Below are 14,876 nucleotides of genomic sequence, written 5' to 3'. Positions count from 1 at the left end.
GTGTGCTAAAAAGCTTATCTCACAGCAACGGTTTCAGCATACATCTAAACTCTATTTGCGAAAATATTGAGGACAATCTATCTCAAACCCTTGTGTCTCTAAACTTTCTTTCAGAGAAGGATAGTACCATAACCTCTAAAATGGCCTTAATCAAATACGAGATTTTCCGAGCCTTGGAAAAAGGAGTAAGGTCCTCGTATGGCTGACTATCTCTGCGTACGCGCTAACCCTGGAGGTGCGTATACGAGGCTGAGACTGGAAAAGACCCTAAAATCTGGAATAGAGCCTTCCAAACAACCTTATGAATCTAATCTCTACAAAGTCGCCAGACTTATATCGTTGGGAATATTCGGTAGTTCTTTCCTATTCCTCTTTCCTGGAACCTGTGCCGATCCTAGTCGAGAATTAGCATAGAAGGCGGAGTGATGCAATAACCACACAGTATGCGAGGATACTCTTTATCGCTCACTGCAGGGAGCATCTATTCATTCATAGCTATCGTAGATGCATCAATGAGGAGCACCTATGGGAAGCACCTGTGAGAAGCACCTATGGGGGCCATCTGCGAGAACGAGAAGGCCATTCCAAATGGACGCCGCCTCAATCATATCCCACCTCCGGTCGTAAAGCACAGAAGCTGGCCATCTTCTGGTGCCTGTACGTCGTTCAAGTAATGCACCACGCACATGCGGCTAATGCCCGTAAATGTGGGAAAAAGAAATACAGGCCAGAAGTGGCAAACGTGCAGGTCGCTACAAAACTTACAGTGGCTAAAATAAATTACATCTGATCTTGACTCCTCGGATATTCGTTATCTCCATAAACCAGTGGCAAAAGAATTATCCAATACATAACCACTGCTCATCCCTTTTTCCATCTCTACAGTATCGCCTCCAACCACAATGAAGGGCAAGGAAATCAGAATTGTCACGCTTTTGGTGATTGACACGTTTTTCTTCTTCCTCGAAGCCATCATCGGCTACAGCGTCAACTCGCTTGCGCTCATTGCGGACTCGTTCCACATGCTCAACGACATCATTTCGCTCATTATTGCTCTCTGGGCCGTCAATGTCTCAAAGTCCCGCGGGCCTGATGCCAAGTACACGTACGGATGGCAACGTGCGGAGATCTTGGGCGCGCTCATGAACGCCGTCTTTCTTCTTGCCTTGTGTTTCACGATTTTCATTGAGGTGATCCAGAGATTCATCTCGCCGCCAGAGATCACCAACCCAAAATTGATTCTCGTGGTCGGGACCGCTGGGTTAATCTCCAACATTGTTGGGTTGTTTTTGTTCCACGACTCTGGCCATTCGCACTCTCACGGCGGCCTTTCCGGAGGTCACTCGCACGGCCACGACGCCGAAAGCCTCGAATCGCCCGATGGCTCTAGCGTTGCCGATATCATGCCCCAGGCAGTGGTCGCCAAGGTGTTGGACGAGCATTCGGCGTTGTTGAGCGAACATGAACATGGTCACAGCCACTCCCATGGCAGCTCTCACGACTCTGAACCCGCCCCTGCCAAGCCAAAGAAGAAGAAGTCTTTGAATATGGAGGGGGTGTTCCTCCATGTGTTGGGGGACGCATTGGGTAACGTCGGGGTGATTGTCACCGCCATCTTCATCTGGAAGACCGACTATACCTGGAAGTTCTACTCGGACCCGCTTGTATCGCTCTTTATCACCATCATCATCTTCTCGTCCGCCTTACCGTTGTGCAAGGCCACCTCCCGCATCTTGTTGCAAGCATCGCCATCGCACATCTCTGCCGACAAGATCATTGAGCGTATTTTGCGCATCGACGGTATCGTCTCCGTGCATGACTTCCACTTGTGGATGTTGAACGAATCCAAGACTATTGCTTCGTTACACGTGGAGCTTGAGTCCGGCAACGCCTACTCGTCGCCGGCCAGCTTCATGGATATCACCAAGCAGATCAGAACGTTGTTGCATGAATACGGCATCCACACAGCGACCGTCCAACCGGAGTACAACGACGCCTTGGTGCAGCAGGTTATCGGCATTAGCTCGAACCCTTCGCGTGAAAACTCAACGTCCAACCTCGGCGTATACGGTAGCACTAACCAAGAAAGTTGCTTCATCGATAACGCCGCCGGTTGTGATCCCCGCAGCTGTATCCCGGAATAAGTGCATCCACCGCAAAGCGAGAGGGCTGAAAGAACTGTGTGTAATCTGATACTAGATTGTTACGTATGTGCCCTTTTGTCTAATTTCTTGTAAGCCTTAACGTTGTGTAGTTACCACAAGGCTATTCAGCCTACTAGTATATGGGAGGTTTCACCAAAAAAAATCTGAATAAATAAAGTCAGATAGTTTCGAGACATCGGAGTTTCAGATGTAGTTGTCAGTTTGAAAGTTCTAACTGGAAAACCTTTTACCAAAAACCGAGGTATCGCATGGAACAAGCTACCCCTCTTAGTCTTTCATCTTATCGTCCAGCAAGATCTACCTAGATTCCGATAGAACCGTTTTGTATGTTGAAATATGAGTGCTGTAAAGAGTACTGGCGAAATGCAAACTCTCTATTTGAAAGATATTGAATGGCCGATCTGGCAGAAACATCAAACGCTTGCGGAATAAGGTGACTTCTAGTACAGTATTGTGTTCAAATAAGTAACCTAGACTTCCCTTTTTATATTTCTATTCATAATTGTAGCTCACTAGGGATCTATTCTCACTCTTCTTCCTCCTGGCCTTAGACTTGGGTCTCGTGCTTCGGGAGATAGCCTTTTTCTTGACCATTCCAACAACCAACTCCCCCTCGATAAGATCCAACTCAGCCACCTTGCATTTTACATATTGTCCTATTCTAGGAGCCACCGGAAACCGGTTCTGATCGTACTTGAGCCAGCATCGAATACCGTAAGGAAGCATTAGTACACGTACCAAACTGTAGTCTACGTTTGTAACCTTTGGATACGGCGGACAGGTCACCACGCAAGTGTGCTCCATATTCATTCCCAAACGTTGGAGTCTTTTGTGGAGCAAATACCGTCGGGACTGACTAATCGCCTCCACGAGCACCTTTTCCCGTGGCTGAAGGACCGTCACCACGTGGAGTAATTTTTGCTCATCGAAGAAAAAACTTTCGCCCCTGAACCACCGCTGAAGCTGCCAGTGGTTGACTAAATCGGCAAAATGTCTCAACGGAGAGGTTGATGGAAGGTAGCAGCTTAGACCCAACATATCGTGTCCTGGGACATCCGGAGTCACTGAGTAGAACAGTTCTGCGAGAAACTCACCCAACCCGGTGAGGGAGTTTAGCCCCGGGTACGGAATCTGGCTGTTAGCAACGCTCTCGACGCATCTCCGGTTTAACGTTTCCCAACAAGTTAACTCCCCCGGTGCTATTCTCTGCTTGGGAAACTTGTAGTTGCGGTAGATGCCTGGAATGCCATTTCGTTGGAAGAACAAGCCGCTGATATGGTTGGCCATCGTCATCAACTCATTCACGATAATCTGAGAGGGCTTTTCGTGCTTTCTTGCAAAGGCTTCGAACATCGATTCATCGTCATAGTCAACATTCATCAAGTCGATTTCCGCCACTTCCAGCAGAGTGGACTCTCCGCCCCCGGTAATGATCGCTCCATTGGAGACGCGGAGCTTCCGGAGAAGGGATGCCACTCGAAGCAAGTCCCGAAAGTCTCGCTGCTGCTGGATTAAAGAAGACGACGCAATGTCACCAAAAATGGTATTAGTAATGACGTGATTCACATAGTTGTAGCTCACTTTGGGAAAATTTTTAATCAACCCAGGCCGGACGGAGAAGAAATCCGTGTTATCGCTAAAATGTTGGAGGATCTGGGCGTTGGTGTGGTTTGGGTTGATTTTGAAAGAGTAGGTGATGCACCGAGAAGGTGGATTATAGGCCTTTGAAAAGGGATGGGAGCTGGCAGGTTTGGTTGATGTTCCGAGACCCGCTAATTTCGTAAATTTACGTGGAAGCATGGGGATAACCATATGCTTGAGCCTGGATCTGGGTACCCTAGTCTCCTTCGGTTCTGGCTTGATAGCATCCTCGGCTGTCTCCATTGGTCCCTTGGCTGCCCCACTACTCACCTTAGGAGATTGCTTTTCAAAGAGCGAGCCAATTCTCAGCTCCACCTTTGAGCCCTTTGTTTGCTCCTCGTCTGCATTTTCTATTTTCGACGCTAGCACTTTGCGTTTCTCCAACGGGGCAATCGCCTTCAGGAAAAGTTCTAGCTTCTGGTGTGACGTATATTCTGTCGCCTCATTCTTCCCCAGTACCCTTCCAACTGGCTCTCTGCGACACTTTATCAGCTTATCCACCTTTAGATTCCGTTTAGGCTTGTCCACTTTTGACTTCCTTTTAGGCTTCTCTGCTCTTATTTCCAGGGGTATATAAACGGTTTGCGTTCTCTGAAAGGCAACCTTGCTCACATTATCGCTGGGACCAGACAAATAGGAAGCAGGGTCCGCTACGTGAATGTACACCTCCCAGCAATCGTCACTATGTCTCTTAATGCTAATCCCGTCGTCCACCTCTATGGTTGTATCCGCATCAATACAGTACACTGGGAGATTTCCAAAGTCTTGGCGCACCGAGACCAAGGGGTCTGGGTGAGCCTCCACCACTTCATTGGTATAGGCTATGTGAAACTGCTGGTCCAACTGGGCTTGGTCTGAAGACGGAGGGAGCCCCAACGGAAGCGACCAGATACTCGGGTGGTGGTCTAGGTCGAAGTACTGCCCTGCATTCTCCGACAACGAAACGATTTCCAGGGTGGTGACTTCGTCGAGATGAAGAAGCATGGTATGGATGGAGGTACGACTGGGAGGAACCTGGTTGGGAAACATGTACACAATAGTAGGCGGAATCTTGATGTTTCCACAAAGCACCTGCTTTAGCAAGAAAATCACGTCTGAATAGTGCTCAGGCCTTGGAGGAGGCGCATTTCTATAGTTTGTCTTCTTGTACAAGGTATAGAGTGCGACATAGTGACGGAACGCGCTGGCAACCTCTTCTTGTTCGTCCAAGGTATTGAGTGTATGCCGTAGCCGATCAGCATACCCTTCCAGAGGCATGACTACGACCGATACCACTTCACCACTGATTCCCCTCCCTTCCACTTTCCACAAAGGGATGTTAGTCATGGGCTCGGTGATGGCGATGACAGTGCATAGTATCTCTACAACCGAGCAGGTGGGGGAGCTCGAAGGACTTCCATAGGCATTGTGAGCAAAGCCACCGACACCAAATGTTTGGGGATACGTCTGAGGAGAAATTTCACCGCACAACATTCTCATTCGGTGGACTAAGCCTGTGTAGTCGCTACTTGGATAACTAGGCATGGCTTTCATACAATGTACAAGGGTCCAAAGGGGTATGGTTGCCATCCCACGGGGGTTGGCCATAAGTTTATGCATTGTTTCCAACTGCAGCCGTTTCAATGCAACGCGATGGGGCAACTTCAGAAGAAGCGGCGTGGCTGCGTCAACAAACACCCCGTGCATGGCATAGAATGCTTTTCGGTTCAACAGCAGCTCCAGGTTCGGAGCAAATTCTTGGTTCAGGGTTGCCAGCAATTCTGCGTCCAGAACCGGCCTTTGGCTAATTAATAGCCCCGTGCCCAGTAACGATACTTTTTTTGAAAATAGCTCCATATTCTGAAACCACTTTGTTGGAAAATACTGAGGGATCCTGAATGCGATATCTTGTTTCAACACCTGGTGGAGAGGTGTGATGCTAGGGGAAAGTGAAAGGATAGTGTAGCGGGGATCTCTCTCTTTCGGAATCGAATGGACTAGGGGAAGCTCAACCACTATGAATATCTCTGGCAGGCCCGCGATGTAGACCGCGTCTCCAATGTTGATAGGCAGGGAGTAAGCCCACGAATTCTGTGAAATTGTTTGATTCGGGGGACCCCAGGCACGACTGAGCAATTCAGTGGTGGGTAGGCTCTCTATATAGGTGATGGAATCCTGTTGGACGAGATTTTGGCGAGAGAGGATATCTGCGATTGCCCGGGCTCTGAGCTTTGCCAAAGCATCACTTGGAGGCTCTGTGGACTTTATCAGGTAAGGCCTCTGACTTTGGGAAGGGTGTGCATATGCAACGGACATGATATATCTGGAAGAGAATGACTTGGGTGGTTTGAAAGAGCTTGTAGAACGTGGAAAACGGAGCGGGTTGCGTTTGCGGCTGGCGGATATGGCTTTGACCATAAACCACTCAGTACCAGGAAGGCTTGAGACCATTTGAGACAGATTAAACCCCAAGAAAGAGGGTTTCAATCGATATCGCCGGATCATGGGTGATGTCTGTACGGCAAATGTCTCAGAGGCCCCTTGAAGATGTGTCTTAGAAATGCCAAGGAAGCCTTGATATTTATAATTGTGAACCTTTGGGGGACCTAAACCGTGTAATTGGAAAGGTGAAACCTGAACGAGTTGGCAAATGCTACTGGTAGCATCAAACTGGCTACGGCGGGGAAATCTGATCTGTCACCAAAGTGAATTTTTCAGCCTGTAATAGTATCCTGTATAGTATGCGATCAGCTATTGTAGATAAGCTTTGGGGTTCCTGTTCCTGGGCTATACTTCGTACACTAAAAATCATGATTGCACTTTCCCTAATGTGACGTCCTACAGCGGCCGGGCTAAAATCTTGAATTATGACTTATACGTTCAAATATGACTTACACGTAGGATCAAGAATTCACCTCGGCCAACGGAGTCGCTCCTTCGGGGAAATTAAAGCTAGACTCGATTGAGCATAGGTGGATTCCTTGTTTCTAAAGTTGAGCAACGTCATTTGACCTGTGAAGAGAGAGGGCCACCTGTCACGACGGAATTACCAGTAGTCAATTATATAAAAGTTAGGCAGACCGTGAAATTCTCGTCTTAGCCCTCCTAACTGCTATCTAAGCCAATATAGTTTAGAGGCGACAGGCGCTAGAGAGTCAACGAAGACGGTATTCCCCTATACGGTCATCGCGCATAGAACTACCAGAAACGTCTATACCCTATTCAACTACGAACCTAGACTGCATGTTTATTCCGTAGTGACGATTTACGTACCCTTGTTAGACTATCCCTGTGCATGATGCTTTTGCTTTTATTCCTCAGTTTACATAACCTAGGAAAACTAACGTCCCGGAACGCATACCTGTAGTGTATCCAGCAATAACGGTAATCTATTTAGGCCAATCCAGATTACCTTTTATACGCAAGTCCATGGTGGGCGAGGGGACCAGACTAGCGTGCATGAGGATTACGTGACGGAACTACGTGACCTATAGCGGGGAACGGTGCGTACGAGAGGTTGGAGCCCTTTTCATGCCACAAGTCATGCATCCTGATACACCTTTTACCTGTCACTTGGCCGAACCAGACACTTGGTCTTCGACAACGGGCAGCTCCTATCTGGCCCCCTATCTCAGAAGGGAAATCCGCCCTATCCTGCACATCCCGCTGCAGCGGCACCGCTCACGCAAAGCGATAAGAACGGTCTCGGTTCCGTGGCCGTTATTGTTCACGCATGAAACTCGCAGTGCCACCGTTGGCTCTCGTTATCTCCTATCGTTTGGGGAAACACGTGAGCGGAACCATATGCCGGATAAGGACCGGTGGCGCTTCCCGCGGGCTACGATGCAGTCTTGTATTGCTTGTTCAGTAGCAGCGCCACTCAGCGTTGCGGCTGAAATTTGCCGCCCGTGCCCCTAATACGCACGCTGTGGTTTTTCGTTCTGTCCCGTTTCGCTCGGCGGCTAATTCTGTTGTAGATATATAACCGGACTCTTCCTGCTTAGCCTTCTCTGTTATTGGAATCATACATTCACCTCTTATTACCGTACCTTTGCCCGCACAAGAGATAGACTTTATTATGGAATTGCTAAAAACCGAGAACCAAAACACCTTGACGATACACGGGGATAACCACACCCAGGTTCCCCCGGACTTTGAGGCCAACGACGATGAAGACGGAAAGGAACCCGATAATAGCGGTGGCAGTAGCAGCGCCAAGCTCCCACCCGTCGGCCTGGGATCTAACCAGGCCACGCTGAGACGACACTTGCTGTTCGGAACCGCTTCCGTCTCCGAGTGTCTTGTTACTGCCGCCAGCTCCGACTCGGCGCCCGAAAAGAGCCCCGTTTCAGTGAGTGAATTGCTCACCAGATTGAAATTGTCTGCCCCGATGCCCCGTCCGCCCATCTCGGACATTGAATCCATCTCCTCCTCTGATCTGTGGGGGTCCGACGCCTCCGATGTCTCTGACACCGAGTTGGACTTCCCGGGCCACGCAAAGTTCGCCCCACCGCCCCGTCGCAGACGCACCCAGCTCACGGTGGAGGTGGTCTCGCAGAAGGAATACCGTAAGGCCGCAAAGACCTTGCAGCTCGCCTTCTCCGATGACCCGTACACCACGTACTTGACCAAGCCTGCCAAGGATGAGGCTACCCGCACCAAGATCGACACTGCCTTGTACGAAGCCGGGGTCTACACCTCGATGATGTCGGGGGTGGTTCTCGCGATTCGCGACCCGCAGGAGTTTGAACCAGGCCACGAGGACCCTGAGGCCCCGTTCTGGGCCGTGGCCTGTTTTGTGGACACCACCAAGCCGGGATCGGCGTGGGTGGACTTCTTCTACGACACGAAGCTCAAGTGGTTGTGCAACAAGAGGGTGTACAAGCGTTTGTACCACGAGCAGTTGCCGTTGTTGGACAATGCCCGCATCGAGATCATGGGAGACCCCGAGGACCAGGATGAGGACACCCCAAAGTGCTGGTACTTGGCGGATCTCGGAACCACCGCGGCTGCCAGAGGTAAAGGTTGTGCGCGCCAGCTCTTGGAGTATATGTACGACCACTACATCGATCCGCAGGAGGCTACCTGCTACTTGGAGTCGTCCCATCCGCGTAACCGTCCGATTTATGAAAAGTTGGGCTTTACGTTTGTCAAGATGATCTTTGTCGGGAATCCGAACTGCAAGCACGATGACTTGCGTATCTGCACGTGCGAGAAGACCTTGACCATGGACATCATGGTTCGAGGGGTCGGTGGGGAGAAGTGGTACTGGGATAAATAATCAGACCCTCGTCCTTCTAGGCCCTTTTTCTTCACGGCTGGAGACAATTTCTTTCTTTCAATTTACTTACTCACTGAGCTCTTTTTTTATTTATTTGATGACTCCTCTGAGGGGTTGTCTTTGTGTTTAGTTCAATATATTACGATTATGCGAGACCTATAGGAAACGGGGATAGAAGTGCTTGGTGGGATATATGTCAAGATATTGGATTTCAACTGGGTATAATGGTGGCTGGGTATCAAAGGCCAGGGAAAGATCCCCAACTAGCGCTGCTTAACCACGAGTTCCTGGAAAGCTACAGTTCATGTACCCATCCTTACAAGCTTAGACTCTGATTTTGAGCGACAACTACACCCCCCATAACAAGTGTTGACATTACGTCCAAGTCGGCTGTGTAAAAAAGTGGCATTGTATTCTTCGGAGAGGCAAAAATGGACGAGTCAGGAGTCGAACCCGAGACCTTTCACATGCTAAGCGAACGCGCTACCAACTACGCCACACGCCCATTAGATGGATGAAAAGAGATGTTCTCTATGTCCAAGTAAATTTTCCCAGGATACTTCCTATCAACTAGCCTCATACTCTTCTTCTGTTACAATTACGCCCTCTTTAATTCATTACTAAATCAGCAACAGTCTCACGCCCACTTTAGTTCATTACTAAATCATCAGCTGTCTCACGCCCACTTTAATTCATTACTAAACCATCAACCGTCTCACACCCTCAACCTTCCACGTGTCGGTGTTCTCGTCGTACGTGCACCCGAGCAAGCGGATGCCCGAGACGGGACACCGCCCCTTGGACTTTCCTTCCGAAAGATGGCTGTAGATGCATGTGTAGCAGAAAACATGGCCCGTTTCAATCGCTGCCGGGTTGCTGATCTGCTCACGACAGATCGGACACACGTCCGTGGCCTTTCTCTTTCCAGGTGCATTTGCTGGCGCCGGCACATCCTCGTCAAGCACATTGCGCTGCTGCTTAGAGACCTTGGAGGCAAAATCGGAGGAGTTCCACCATTCCAAGAACTTTAACATGAAGATGGCTGCCGGGAAGGCGGTGCCTGTGACAAGCATGGCCGATTTCTTCACTGGCAGGGAGAGTCTGGCGACAGTTTCGGAAAGCCTCTCTCCCGACGATGGCGGTCTAATTCTGAATTCCGTCTGTTTCGGTTTGGCAGGCCCTTCGTTTCGCTTCTCGTCCAAGTCGTAATCATAGCTGTTTAGCCGCGCGTACTTGATATTGAGAAGGTATGTGCCCAAGGACGGAGACTTGATCTTTCCGGACAAGTAGAGGATCTGGAGCAAAACGTTGACCCCGGTAAAGAGCGCAGACACCGCGGGGTATACCTTCATGAAGTAGAGCTTAAGGAGAAGCTTCCATCTTTCCACCCCAGTGGTGCCTTTAGCAGAGAGATTGTTCATCAAGTATTGTGGCAAGAGCTTTTCGTACGCGATATCGAGCCTTTCCTTGAGGTACGGCATCCCGAGTAGCATAAAGAGCGAGCCCCAGATCTGGCCGGGCCTGAGCCGTCTGCGCTCCTCAATCATCTGCGGTACGGTTGTGATGCCACGTTTTAACTCCAATCCGCCATGGCTACCGGCATTAAACACACGTTTCAAGCCGTAGAATTTTTCGGTAAAGGTGGAGTTCCAATGGGTTAACTGGCGGTGTTCGATGATACCACGCACAAGCAAGTTGAGCTCGTCAAAGCGGTTCGTGAGCTGGAGAAGGTAGCGCGGATACTTCTGTGTGTAGTAGACGAGAACAAAACGAATCGACGGTGACAAGAGCTTTTCGAGCTGGTTTGCCGAAATGATCTCGAAGAGCGTGGGCGTTTCCGCGTCTAACGCGCGTGAGTCAAGCGAGGAGTAGTATTCCATGGGCAGGTGCCAGTGCTAAGAAGGAGGAGCTATCTGGGGTATAGTGAAACTGCGTATATCAGCTGGTTATTTGACTCGAGGGAAGCAAAGGCTTTTGAAAAGAGCTACAGAAAGCTGTTCAATGAAGCTAATGGTGCGTTGAATTGAGAACATTGACGCTCGTCGTCTGAGAGTCACATGACCAAATGTGGAGAAGCCGAGCCGACAGAGTCCGGGGACAAAAGGTCGTGTGTGCACGGCACTGAGTGGAGAGAGGGAAGTGCCAGGTTGTTAGGTATAGACATATGATAAATGGTTTTAGGCTTAAATTCCAAACATATGACGCAAATTAGAATGGAAACCGCTCCGATATGCGTTCTGTAGGTGTGCGGGCTGTCTTGAGGTCGTGCACAACACTGAAAGACCCTTGAAGGGAAGTATAACGAGGCTCTTTGTATGGCGTGCGAACAAGCATATCTAGAGGGTTTGCTCTAGTATAACTGATTCAAAGGATATACCCTCACACTGGCTATTTCCTTAGCTTATCTGTGGCTTTATCGCCGCAACAAGAGGCTACTTACTTCCTTGAGGTATAATGGTCGTGCATACACAATTCGGAGCGGCGCGCTACTCTCCCATTATCCATCCCAACAGAGCGAACCAAATTAACCGTCTCCAGCAATTGCCTTTCTTGATATTACAAAGACTAATACCCAATTACACTGTGTGATCATCCCATCTGGCAATATACCAATCCCAGTAAGTCGACCTACTAGACGGCTTCCATCAAACCAAATACAACCCCTCCCTAGCACTACATTACACCCCGGCAATCATGTCTGATGACGATTTCATGATGGACAGCGAAGAAGAGGATTACGAGTTTGAATTCGAATCAGATGGGAGTGGTGAAGGCGATGCTGATGAGGCGGCCGAGGCAGAAAACGTCTCGTATGATAACCAGTACTATAGTGCAAAGGCATACAAGGCGGAGGAGCCGCAGAAGGCGCTCACACAATTCCGCGCGATCATTGATACCGCCTCCGACGCCGAATGGCGGCTCAAAGCCCTCAAACAGAGTATGAAGCTATACAACCAACTAGGGGCCCACGACCAGCTCTTGCAAACGTACCGCGAATTCCTAGACGTGTCCAAGCAGGTTAACCGCAACCAGGCGGAACAGTCTCTCAACAAGATCATCGCGTTTTACGGACGCAATCCGAGTCAGGAATTCTTGACCAAATTCTATGACCTCACCCTCGCGTCGCTCCTGGAAAACGGCACTATCACGAACGAACGTCTCTGGACCAAGATCAACCTCGGGAACGCGCAGCTTTTGACAGATGCGGGGGATTTCAACGCTGCCACCAAGCTCCTAGACCTGGTCACCGCCGTGCTTGCCGCTTCTACGCTATCTTCCTCGTCAACCTACCCCCTCGAGGTGATTGCGGGAAAAATACAGATCCACAGCGCCGCGAGCAACTTTGGCGAGCTCAGGAAGTTGCACAAGCAGGCCTCCAAGCTCAGCTACTCAGCCCTGACACTCTCCAACCCTCTTATCATGGCCACTTTATCGGAATGTGCCGGGAAAACGCTTTCTCTCTACAAAAAGTACGACAAAGCGGCGGAGCACTTCTTCACGGCGTTCAAGAACTACGACGAGATCGGCCACGCCCAACGTGGCGCTGTACTCCGCTATTTAATCATAACGACGTTGCTCTCGCCCAAGGGCCTGGAGATCAATCCGTTCCAGTCGAACGAGGTGCGCCCGTTTGCAGTACTTTCGCAATTCCGCGCGTGGGCCGAGCTCGCCGCGTGCTACCAGGCGTGTGACGCCCAGCGGTTCAACGCGGTGTTTCCCGAATTGGAGCGCAGTGCGGACCCGTTCATGCTCCTTATCTTGCCGGAGTTGGCCGAGAAGATCCGGGAGTTGGTGGTGATTAATCTTCTTTCGGTGTTTGAAACGTGCAAATTGGCGTATCTAGCCGGTCATTTGGCCATCTCCCTCAGCCAGATCGAGTCCATTGTCGTCCGCTTGATCAACAACGGGAAGCTACTGGGTGTGAAGCTTGACCTTGTTCAGGGGATTGTGGTCCGATCATGGCTCCCAATCATTGGCTCTGTCTCTGCGCCGGATGTCTTGTTTAATTGCAAGCTCCTCCAAGCAATGAAAAAGCGAAAGGAATTTGTTGTGCCGTCTGCGAAGCTCTACTCCATCCACGGGACGTCGGACCACTCGACTGTGCTTGCGCGGCTCGGTGGCTGGCTCGGTACCGTATCGAAGGCAATTCCACGGAAAATCGAGGGTGAGTTGGGCCATGCCGAGCAGGTGAAGATGGAGCAGGCCAGGGGCGAAAGTGAGGGGGTTTCAGAGAAGGCAACCGCCGTATTTGCCATTAGTACCGAGGATAACGACGAGGCGGAGTTGGAAGGGTTTGCGCAGTTGTGCCAGGAAACGCTGTTGTTGATAGGCAGCTTGCGCGTTGCCAATTTGGAAGAGACCCTTACGGGCAGGGCGAGGTAGTTAGTTCTAATGGGGTTGGTGTGTTTAAACGTGTAAACCTAGGGATATGGGAGGCTTCGCTGGTGCGGTAATTTCAGGAAAACGGAGGTGTCATGATGTCATTTACGGCCAGCCAGAAACAAAAGTTGGTTATTGGTAGAGACCGGGAACCACTTTAGTCAAGTTCTCCCACAATGGGAGAGTATATTATAGCTAGTCACCGCGCCGTGTATCAGTATTTAAGCTTTGAGCTGCCTTCCTGGAGTCTCCTGAATCCGCCTGGACTTCTCTGGGTGTATTCTATGCGGTACTGTGTGTTATTGTTTTGATAGTTCAGATTCCCTTACTAAGCCAGAATCGATTTCTGGCGTAGAAACCGCAATTAATTGTAGTGACACTTTTTATCATCGTCCAGCGAGAATGCCTGTTCAATTCGAACCCCCGAAGCCTCAATTTGATAAAGCTTCCATGAACCATACTTATCCATGCCGTAGCTACACTACAGTTAGTTGGCAATTCCCAGCTCATACTGGCTTATCTCCATCAAAATCTACTTTCGATTGAAAACTCATGTTACGTTTAATCGTACGGCAGCACCTCTCTTCTCTCCGCTTCGTTTAGAAAACAAACACCTGGTCACCAGACTTCGACACCGCCTTGGCCTTCTCGAAACCCAAGTCTACCGTCGCCCTCTTGATCGCACTAGTCATTGGTGGTGGCCCACACAACAACAAAGTAGTCTCCGCAGCCGCCTTTGGCAACTTCTCCTTCAAGATTTCCGGAGTGATGAAACCGACACCGCCCTCCCAGCCTTCTGGAGGTGTGTTCAACACGTGGTAGACGGTGAAGTTTGGGTGCTCGGCCGAAAGCTTGTCCAACTCGGCTCTGAGCAAGATATCGTTCTCGGTAACGTTCCCGTACAACAAAGTAACCTTGGTCTTGTCTTCTGGGTTGTTCGTGATCGCAGTGATGATCTGGTACATTGGGGTAATTCCGGTACCACCGGCAACCATACCAAACTCCTTAACCATGTTTGGAGTGTACTGGAAGAAGCCCTTTGGCCCTCTAACCTTGATGCATTCACCAATCTTCAAGTTATCAACATGCTTGGTGATATTCCCCTGTGGGTAGACCTTGATCAAAAGGTCAAAGTAGCCCTTTTCGGAGTCGTTGGAGAGTGGCGTGTACGAACGGACAATCTCTTTGCCGTTGATCTCCGCACCGATGGAGATGTGCTGGCCAATTGGGAGTCCGAGTACATCGTTAGGCTTTGGCAACCCAAATCTGTAGATTGCTGAGTTGTGGGACAAAACCGTCTTCTGAATCAACGGAAACTCCTGGAACTGGTCCGGCTTGAGCACCTTGCGCTCCTTAGGCGAAAGCACAAAAATATACGAAGCCAAAGCCACGATAATCGCCAAAGCAATTCCGAAAATGAAGGTGGACAT

The 14,876-nt window shown here is 49.8% G+C and overlaps 7 protein-coding genes and 1 non-coding gene across 8 annotated transcripts; 4 read left to right on the top strand and 4 right to left on the bottom strand.

Moving 5' to 3' along the window:
• Positions 1–70: 70 nt before the first annotated feature.
• On the top strand, positions 71–473 carry BABINDRAFT_124033 (uncharacterized protein). The gene has a single exon (XM_019126962.1). The coding sequence runs from the start codon at positions 199–201 to the stop codon at positions 412–414; it is 216 nt and encodes a 71-aa protein (XP_018986724.1). The 5' UTR covers positions 71–198; the 3' UTR covers positions 415–473.
• Positions 474–856: 383 nt separating this feature from the next.
• On the top strand, positions 857–2,337 carry BABINDRAFT_160735 (Zn(2+) transporter). The gene has a single exon (XM_019128412.1). It carries the CDS (start codon positions 903–905, stop codon positions 2,142–2,144), a length of 1,242 nt encoding a protein of 413 aa, XP_018986723.1. The 5' UTR covers positions 857–902; the 3' UTR covers positions 2,145–2,337.
• Positions 2,338–2,657: 320 nt separating this feature from the next.
• On the bottom strand, positions 2,658–3,965 carry BABINDRAFT_34298 (uncharacterized protein; the record flags this gene model as incomplete). The annotated part of the gene is made up of 1 exon (XM_019131672.1): positions 2,658–3,965. The coding sequence occupies one exon, from the start codon at positions 3,963–3,965 to the stop codon at positions 2,658–2,660; it is 1,308 nt and encodes a 435-aa protein (XP_018986722.1).
• Positions 3,966–8,175: 4,210 nt separating this feature from the next.
• On the top strand, positions 8,176–9,066 carry BABINDRAFT_34197 (GNAT family N-acetyltransferase; the record flags this gene model as incomplete). The annotated part of the gene is made up of 1 exon (XM_019131669.1): positions 8,176–9,066. One exon carries the CDS (start codon positions 8,176–8,178, stop codon positions 9,064–9,066), a length of 891 nt encoding a protein of 296 aa, XP_018986721.1.
• Positions 9,067–9,497: 431 nt separating this feature from the next.
• PEX12 (ubiquitin-protein ligase peroxin 12) lies at positions 9,498–11,038 on the bottom strand. The gene has a single exon (XM_019128411.1). The coding sequence runs from the start codon at positions 10,944–10,946 to the stop codon at positions 9,765–9,767; it is 1,182 nt and encodes a 393-aa protein (XP_018986720.1). The 5' UTR covers positions 10,947–11,038; the 3' UTR covers positions 9,498–9,764.
• Positions 9,499–9,571, bottom strand: BABINDRAFT_t124. Its single transcript has one exon. It is a non-coding gene; the product is annotated as a tRNA-Ala (tRNA).
• An 851-nt stretch (positions 11,039–11,889) lies between the features above and the next one.
• Positions 11,890–13,017, top strand: BABINDRAFT_29193 (uncharacterized protein; the record flags this gene model as incomplete). Its single annotated transcript, XM_019131441.1, has 1 exon — positions 11,890–13,017. A coding segment is annotated over one exon (1,128 nt), but the record flags the coding sequence as incomplete, so codon positions are not given.
• A 1,028-nt stretch (positions 13,018–14,045) lies between these two features.
• On the bottom strand, positions 14,046–14,876 carry CBR1 (Cbr1p; the record flags this gene model as incomplete). The annotated part of the gene is made up of 1 exon (XM_019130392.1): positions 14,046–14,876. The coding sequence occupies one exon, from the start codon at positions 14,874–14,876 to the stop codon at positions 14,046–14,048; it is 831 nt and encodes a 276-aa protein (XP_018986718.1).

This window comes from Babjeviella inositovora (assembly GCF_001661335.1).
Source record: "Babjeviella inositovora NRRL Y-12698 unplaced genomic scaffold BABINscaffold_3, whole genome shotgun sequence".
Taxonomy (NCBI): Eukaryota; Fungi; Ascomycota; class Pichiomycetes; order Serinales; genus Babjeviella; species Babjeviella inositovora.
Note: the sequence above shows the minus strand (reverse complement) of the source record. Positions and strands in the feature narration are given on the sequence as shown.

What these genes read in the sequence shown, in the direction of transcription:
- BABINDRAFT_124033 (XM_019126962.1), top strand. Translation starts at nt 199, where the DNA reads ATGGCTGACTATCTCTGCGTACGCGCTAACCCTGGAGGTGCGTATACG.
- BABINDRAFT_160735 (XM_019128412.1), top strand. Translation starts at nt 903, where the DNA reads ATGAAGGGCAAGGAAATCAGAATTGTCACGCTTTTGGTGATTGACACG.
- PEX12 (XM_019128411.1), bottom strand. Translation starts at nt 10,946, where the DNA reads ATGGAATACTACTCCTCGCTTGACTCACGCGCGTTAGACGCGGAAACG.